This window comes from Notamacropus eugenii, chromosome 1, assembly GCF_028372415.1.
Source record: "Notamacropus eugenii isolate mMacEug1 chromosome 1, mMacEug1.pri_v2, whole genome shotgun sequence".
NCBI classification, from domain to species: Eukaryota; Metazoa; Chordata; class Mammalia; order Diprotodontia; family Macropodidae; genus Notamacropus; species Notamacropus eugenii.
The window spans coordinates 726,891,666-726,900,380 of NC_092872.1; the positions used below are offsets into that span (position 1 = coordinate 726,891,666).

The 8,715-nt window shown below is 37.0% G+C and overlaps 1 protein-coding gene across 1 annotated transcript in view; it reads left to right on the forward strand.

Annotated features, from left to right (window-relative positions):
• The window catches only part of LOC140522204 (uncharacterized), a 28,749-nt gene extending 20,708 nt beyond the window's left edge, over positions 1-8,041 (forward strand). Inside the window, 4 exon segments of the mRNA XM_072637374.1 lie at positions 1,057-1,183; positions 1,912-2,007; positions 3,462-5,067; positions 5,069-8,041. Of these exon segments, the coding sequence (XP_072493475.1) occupies positions 1,057-1,183; positions 1,912-2,007; positions 3,462-5,067; positions 5,069-5,549 (2,310 nt within the window). The 3' untranslated portion in view covers positions 5,550-8,041.
• The last annotated feature ends 674 nt before the right edge of the window (positions 8,042-8,715 follow it).

An 8,715-nucleotide genomic window follows, 5' to 3' on the forward strand; every position in this document is an offset into this window, starting at 1 on the left:
TGTACAACTTGCTATTCCTTTTAAATATATAATAATCAAGTATATTTTTTTTTTTTGCCATTTCTCTGCCCCCAACCCTACCACTAGATAGAAATATGTTTGCGTGTGTGGGGTGTGTAAAATTATTCTATACATGTTTCTATTCATCATTTACTTCTTCTTGAAGAATTCTTCAATGCTGGTGTATATCAGACACTGTACTGGGATACAAATAAGTAAATGAAACAATCCCTTGCAGAAAATGAAAGATGAAGTGACTGAGGAAACAAAATTTCAATTTTTGGGGCATTGAAATTTTATATTAAGCCAGGCATGATGGTTGCAGAGCAAACTGGGCGTGGGCCCCTTCCTTCCTCCCATTAGGACTGGACCCAGAACATAGGAGGAGATGTACTTTTGTACATTAGAAATAATCAAACAAGAACAATGAATTAAAAGGAAATAAATAATTCAATATTAAGTAATCTTATTTCTAATTGGAGGAAAGGTTAGGGACCTTCCATGTTAAGGAGTGGGGGGCAACAGATTCAGTTCTCTGAATTTAGAAAAACAGATTTCCCATTCCCCTCATGTGTCTGTATACAATCAAAGGAACATGGAGCCAAGTTTCAGGGAAGACATAGGTGTTACTTGAGCTGTACAATCAGGAGAATGACTTATATCAATCTTTTTGGATCGGATTGGACTTCTGGTAAGCATAACCTTGGTCCTCAGTTAAGGGTCTCTAAGCAGCAGATGGAGATGTCTTCCCAGCCAGGCCCATCCAGGTTCAAACAGTGCAATAAGGTTTTCTCCTAATTCCCACAACTGAATAATTTTTTCTCACAAGACAGAAGTTGGACTCGACCTATAATTGAACAGAAAAAGACCTGAGCTACCTCCAGGATTGAGTGACAAAATGGAGTCATTGTGGTTGACTCAATTACTTTAATTCCCTGTACCACTTGCCACCCTAAAACACTCAGTTCCCTCAGTCTACTGGCAGGCAGTTTCCATTTGAACTTCATAACAATTAGAGCTATAGCTGGGTAAGCACAAATCTTTTTGCTGTTTCAGGAGTTACTGACATTCAAGGATGTGGCTGTGGACTTTACCCGCGGGGAGTGGATACAATTGAACCCATCTCAGAAAAAGTTGTACAGGGATGTGATGCTGGAGAACTATAGGAACTTGGTGTCCTTGGGTAAGAACAGCTACCCCTTTGGATCTTGATATATGTTACCTCACCTTTCAAGATATGACCCATTGTAAATTGTAAACTATTCCTAATGCTTTTTTTAGCCAAGAGACAGATTACTTGTGCTCCCTGTTTGCAGGAAAAATGATCTTTGCTTAGAAAATGATTTCTTGATTTGTTATTTTCCTTCAGAATGTATCTTCCCCTCTCTGTTGCTTCAGATCCAAGATTGTCTTTTTAAGCCCAATGTAGGTTTTGTCATACACAGTGTTCCCACAGTCTAAGTAGGGAGTGAGCGGATTGAACTAGTTTTACTTAAGTCCTACTCGTTTATCCATTCTCCCATCATGTAGAATGTCCATTGGTGGTGATTTGTACTGTCCTTGAGGTCTTCTTAGCATGCTTACTTTTTTTCCCAAAGAGGGCTTAGTTTTGGATTCTTTTATTAAGTTTTGTGGTTACTTTTTAAAAAATGTTATTTCACCTCCAACTGACACCTGAAAAGAAAAACAAACCCTACTTCTTCCCCCACCCAGTCCATTGAACCCCACATATTTGAAAAACAAAAATTTTAGATAAAATCATTTAGCATAGTGCCCTTGATGGTAGAAGATATATTTAGTGCCCTTCATCCCTCACCTTTCCACTAAGAGTTGGAAGGAATATTTCATTTATCTGTTCTATGATGGAACTCAGAGATGGTTCCCTAGCACTTTTTCATTTTCATTGAACAGGATTTGCTGTTTCCAAACCAGATATAATCTACCAGTTGGAAAGAAAGGAAGCATCTTGGATGCCTGAGGCACATATTCCCAGAAGCAGCTGTGCAGGTGACTACATAAAAACCAAGCAGATGGGTCATTGCAAATTAGGAATCTCTTGGTCTTTTTAGGTCAAAGCTCTTGTAAAATGTTGAACACAGTGGTGTATCAAAGCTTCTCAGCCCTCATGAGGGGAGCTGAGACTTTCAAAGTTCATTTTTTGACCTCAAAAAGTTACCTTTTTTTTTTTTACTTATCTCTTTACTGAAATGTACTTCCACTCTCAAAGAAAGTTGTTGCCTCACTACAAGACAGTTATTTGTCTTCTGTTCCTTGAAGATTATCTTCTCTTACACAGGCATTCTCCTGCTTCACATGGATGAATTCATTCTCCCTTTGAAAAGAAGGACATTATTTAAGATATTAAGTCATGTGCCCTTTTTGCTCCTTAGTTCTTAGTTTTCTTTCCTTTTGTATTTGATTGCATTGCTTTGTTGCTATTGCTTTAAAAAATTTTTACTCTTAATCTCATTCGCATTTCTTCATTCTATCATGTTATATGTCATCCTTTTTTTTTGTGCTTTGAAATTCTGTTTATAAAAACAAATTAGTATGTTCATATGATAGGAATTATGTAACCATTATCCCATCATTGGACCTATGGGTTTTCAGTATTTTCCTGTTTCACAAAAAGTTGTTGTGAAAAATTTTACTGAGAGTACTTTGTTTCTTTTGATCACCATATTGAAGAAGCAAAGATAGTACTAGGATCATTGGGTCAACGGAAATGAACATTTTTGTAGCTCTAGCTGAAATAGCAGCAACAGCTTAATAATTAGCTGTTATACCATAATTGTCAAAATTTATCATTTTAAGGTAACTTTGCTACTCTCATGACTTTATTACTGCCTCCAAATTATTTTTATTTTTACCTCTTTGATTAGTAGAGTTTGGGTAGTGTTTCAGGTAATTATTAAGAATTTCTCTTCTCAAAAACATCTATGTCTTATTATTACAGATTTCAATCAATCCCTTGTGAAGTAGATATGCTAGATTTTTAGAGGAATTTCATGTCAACATTTGCACTTTCCCTCTCGTTTTTCTTCTTAATTTTTTAAAATTCATTTATGTGTTTCTCTTCCTTATTCTAATTCAGTTCTCTTTTCTTCCTGTTTTGTTTTTTTCTCCTATTTTCATCTCAGATGATTAAGGATACATTTGCAAGTCTCAGTCATTTTCTTTTTTGAATAGTCTTATTCCATTCAAATGTCATCCAATTAAGGAAGAGTAAGGGTTCAGTCAACCCTCCAGATAAATTCATCCTCAGTCAAATCATTTACATATGTTACCTTTCAGTGATCATTCTTTCAAGTAAGATGAATTGATTCATGGTGGAAGAGTAGTGAGACCAGCCTTCTCAAGTGAGAAAGCAAGAGAATCTCTCTAAAACCTTTGAGCAACTAAAGAACCTTGGGGAAGGGTAATAAAAGCAGATTTAACCAGCTCCTTATTCTTCCTTTCAGAGGGCAGAGAATTTAGTAGAGATAAACCTTCTGAATGTAATGAATGTGGGAAGGCTTTCTGGAGCAAGAAGCATCTTGCTGGGCATCAGAGAAGTCATACGAGGGACATCCTTAATAAATGTAAGGAGTATGGGAAGGCTTTCCCCTACAACTCATATCTTATTCAACATCAAAAAATTCATACCAGAGAGAAACCTTATGTATGCAGTGTATGTGGAAAAGCATTCAAGGATAAGACAAAACTTACAGTGCATCAGAAAAGTAATACTGGAGACATCCTTAATAAGGATTGTGGGCAAGCATTCCTCCACAACTTAGATCTTATTAAACATCAAAAAGTTAATACTGCAGTGAAACCTTATGAATGTAGAGAATGTGGGAAGACCTTCAGGAATAAGAAAGAACTTACAGTGCATCACAGAATTCATTGTGGAGAGAAACCTTATGAATGTAGTGAATGTGGGAAGGCCTTCAGGAGTCAATCAACTCTTAATGTGCATCAGATAATTCATACTGGAGAAAAACCTTATGAGTGTAGTGAATGTGGAAAGGCCTTCAACAATAAGTCAAATCTTACTGTGCACCAGAGAATTCATACTGGAGAAAAACCTTATGAATGTAGTGAATGTATGAAGACCTTCAGGAGTCAGACATACCTTACTCTGCATCAAATCACGCATACTGGAGAGAAACCTTATAAATGTAGTGAATGTGGAAAGGCCTTCAGGAATAAGTCGTATGTTACTGTGCATCAGAGAAGTCATACTGGAGAGAAACCTTATGAATGTAGTGAATGCATGAAGACTTTTAGGAGCCAGAAATACCTTACTCTGCATCAGATAGTTCATACTGGAGAGAAACCTTATAAATGTAGTGAATGTGGGAAGGCCTTCAGGGATAAGATACAAGTTACAGTGCATTACAGAATTCATACTGGAGAAAAACCTTATGAATGTAGTGAATGTGGGAAGGCTTTCAAGGATAAGAAAGAACTTACAGTGCACCACAAAATTCATAATGGAGAGAAACCTTATAAATGTAGCGAATGTGGAAAGACCTTCAGGAATAAGTCGTATCTTACTGTGCATCACAGAATTCATACTGGAGAGAAACCTTATGAATGTAGCGAATGTGGAAAGACCTTCAGATATAAGACACAACTTAGAGTGCATCACACAATTCATACAGAAGAGAAACTTTATGAATATAGGGAATGTATGAAGACCTTCACGAGCCAGAAGTACCTTACTCTGAATCAGAGAATTCATATTCGAAGGAAACCTTACGAATGTAAGAAGGACTTCAGGAGCAAGCTGCATCTTGCTCTGCATCAGAGAATTCATTTTGGAAAGAAACCTTATGAATGTAATGAATGTGGAAAGGCCTTCAGGAATAAGGCACAACTTACAGTGCATTGCAGAATTCATAGTGGAGAGAAACCTTATAAATGTAGTGAATGTGAGAAGTCTTTCAGGAATAAGTCAAATCTTACTGTGCATCAGAGAATTCATACTGGAGAGAAACCTTATGAATGTAGTGAATGTGGAAAGGCCTTCAGATATAAGACACAACTTAGAGTGCATCACAGAATTCATACTGGAGAGACACTATGAATGTAGTGAAAGTATGAAAGCCTTTAGGACCAGGTAGCACCTTGCTCTGCATCAGAGAATTCATATTCAAAAGAAATCTTATGAATGTAAGAAGGCCTTCAGGAGCAAGCAGCATCTTGCTCTGCATCAGAGAATTCATATTTGAAGAAAACCTTATGAATGTTGTAAGTGTCAAAAGGCCTGCAGGTATAAGATACAATTTACAGTACATTACAGAGTTCATACTGGAGAGAAACCTTATAAATGTTGTGAATGTGGAAAGGCCTTCAGGAGTAAGTAAAACCTTACTGTGCTTCAGAGAATTCATACTGGAGAGAAATCTTATGAATGTAATGAATGTGGGAAGGCCTTCAGAGTGAGCATACAACTTAATCAACACCAAAGAATTAATTCAGGAAAGAAACCTCGAGAGTATAATGCGTATAGGAGGGCTTTTAGGTGGAGGGCACTATGTCCATCAGAGAATTCATACTAGAGTGATCCTTCATGACAATAAAGAGTGTGGGAAGATTCCCCAGAGCAGACTTGGAGCAGTTGAGTTGTTTCCTCGCAGGTGGATTGATTTGGGACCCACTTAGGGATTCTTTGGGGCCTGGATAATTTAAAGAAAAAAAAGGAACTCCTGATATCCTAGGGAACCTCCTTTTTGATTGTTTTAAATTCCCTTACCTGCTAAATGTACCTGCTTTTACTTAATTGGACTGCACTTTGCCAGTCATGAAATGCCACTTAACTCTGTCTCAGGTTCTTTAAAAACCTATAAAACCATCAGTGTTTGTTTTTTTTTTTTTTATAAACTGTGTTAAAATTGGGCTCTAATCTAATTTCTTGCTACACAAATAATGAAAGTGCTGTTGGGGGGGGCCAGAAAGGATTATTCCCCCAGATGACTAGACTGTGATTCTGAGTCCCTAGATGCAATTCATAGATTTCTTATTTAGACACCATGGGAAAAGAAGATATCCTTCCCCTCTGTAGAGGCCTGTTAAGGGGCAAAGATTTATTGTTATCCTTCCATGAATCTTCAGGGAGGTAGAGGTTATGCTGACTGAGCCAAAGGTTACTGAATGGATGGTGATATTGGGGGACACTTAGTATTAACTTTGATCCTTGGGCATATGGCATGTAAGACTCTTGTGCATGACCTCTTGCCCATGAGATGAGCCTGAGCCTAATGAGTGATAATTGTTGATGGTGCTTGAGAAATAATGTAATCTGGACTGTATTCCTGATGTTGCTCGTGCTGTTTCTGCTCCATTCATTTAGGTAGCCACTGTGGAGTATAATTTACAATCACCTTAATTTAAACAAGGCATCACAAAGGCCTGTGACAGATGTTGGTCCAATGTGACTTCTGTGCAGTGCTCCGAATTGAAACGCAGGTAAACAGCAGGATGAACTATGACCTCATGGTAGCCACATGCCTTGTCATCTACTTACTGACACATGAAAAGATAAGTGTGATTCCCATTATGGTTAAGGACTTTGAACAGGGTTTTCAATGAACAAATCAAAATTATTAATAATAATGAAAAAGTCCTCTAACTCACTATTGATTAGAAAAATGAAAACTTGGAAATAGTGTCACACTACCTCAGTTCAGCCAATGTGACAGAAAAGGAAAATTGCTTTCTGGAGGGAAGATGGAAAAATAGGGGCACTAATGCACAATTCAGAAGTATTCCAACCATTCTGGAGAACAATATGGAACTGTGCCCAAAGGGCTATAAAGCTGTATATTCTTTGACAAAGTCTATATCCTGAAGAGGTAAAAGGAAAAGAACTTCTGTGTACAAAAATATAGTAACTTTCTTTGTGTTGGCAGAGAATTGGAAATTGAGGGAATGACTGTCCACAAGGGAATGGCTTGAGTAAGTTATGGTATATGAATGTAATGGAATACTAATGTGCTAATGGTGAGCAGGTGGATTTCAGAAAAACCTATCAATATTTACATGAATTGATGTTGAGTGAGAAGAACCAGGAGAACATTTTATGCAGTAGCAACAACATTGTGTGAAGATCAACTTTATTGATAGACTTAGCTCTTCTCAGCAATGTAGTGATCTAAGACACTTCCAAAAGACTCATGATAGAAAATGCTGCCTTCATCCAGAGAAAGAACTATGGAGTCTGAATGCAGATTAAAGGCTACTATTTTTACTTTTTTTGTGTTTTCTTTTTCATGTCTTTCCCCCTCTGTTCTGATTTTTCTTTCATAACATGTCAAATGTGGAAATGTGTTTAATATGATTGTACATGTTTAGCCTATATCAGATTGTTTGCCGTCTTGGAGGGTAGAAGGAGGATAATATTTGAAACTGAATATCTTAAAAAAGTAAATGTTGAAAACTTTTTAATTGAATTGAAAAAAATACTTTTAAATGGGAAAAAAAAGGCTGTTATAGCATCTTGTTTTGGAGAATCTTAAAACCAGATCATACTCAAGACTCTTCAGTGTAGCCACACGGTACTGTAGCTTTTTGGGAGGAGGTGGTGTGTGGAATGAGAGATTTCATGGTAAAACTTTGACAGTGAGTAATGGTTTGGAGGAATTAGCAAGTCTGGTAACATATGTATAGTTCTCCTACCTTCCTGTTCTTCAGCTTTGCTTAGATTTCTGTCCTGAAAAATTCAGAGAACTCCAGAACTTTCTCCTTTCCCCATCTGAAATATAAGTGGTTCCTTAGCCTGCTTGCCTGCATACTTTGTGTCATCTCCAATGATAACAGCTTATTGTGTTGTTAATAGAAGTAGTGTTCTAACCCACTGCTCTGTGGAAACTTGGACAAGTTACTTTACCTGAGCTCTTCATCTGTTAAACTACAGACCTTTATTAGATGATCCCTAGAGGTCTTTTATTGGAAACAAAAACACTAATGGAGCCCAAGAGAGAAGAGTTAAATTCCCTCCCTCCCACCATGGCAACAAGGGCTGTTGTGAATAAAGAAAGTATTACAGAGCAGACTTGGAGCAGTTTGAGTTGTTTCCTTGCAGGTGGATTGATTTGGGACCCTCTTAGGGATTCTTTGGGGCCTGGATAATTTAAAGGAAAAAAAAGGAACTCCTGATATCCTAGGGAACCTCTTTTTTGATTGTTTTAAATTCCCTTACCTGCTAAATGTACCTTCTTTTACTTAATTGGACTGCATTTTGCCAGTCATGAAATGCCACTTAACTCTGCCTTGGGTTCTTTACAAACCTGTAAAACAATCAGTGTTTTTTTTTTTTTTTATAAACAGTGTGTTAAAATTGGGCTGTAATCTAATTTCTTGCTACACAAATAATGAAAGTGCTGTTGTGGGGGGGCCAGAAAGGATTAGTCTTGCCTTTTTTGATGCATAGGGCAGAACTATGGGCAATGAGAACTATGTTTTCATGCCTTGTTTTGTATCTCCAGCTCTTAGCAAAGTACCTGACACACAGTAGGTGCTTAAAAAATGACAGTTGACTGACAGATTAATGAATTTGGTGTGCAGTTGAAACATAAAAAAATAGTTATCAAATTTTCAAATGCTAATTAAATACTAAAATAAATGCTGGAATTAAGTTAGACATCAACAAAATTAAAAGAAAAAAATTAATACGCATAGAGCTATGAACATTTAAGGAGGAAAAACAATCAAGGAAATAAGCTATTG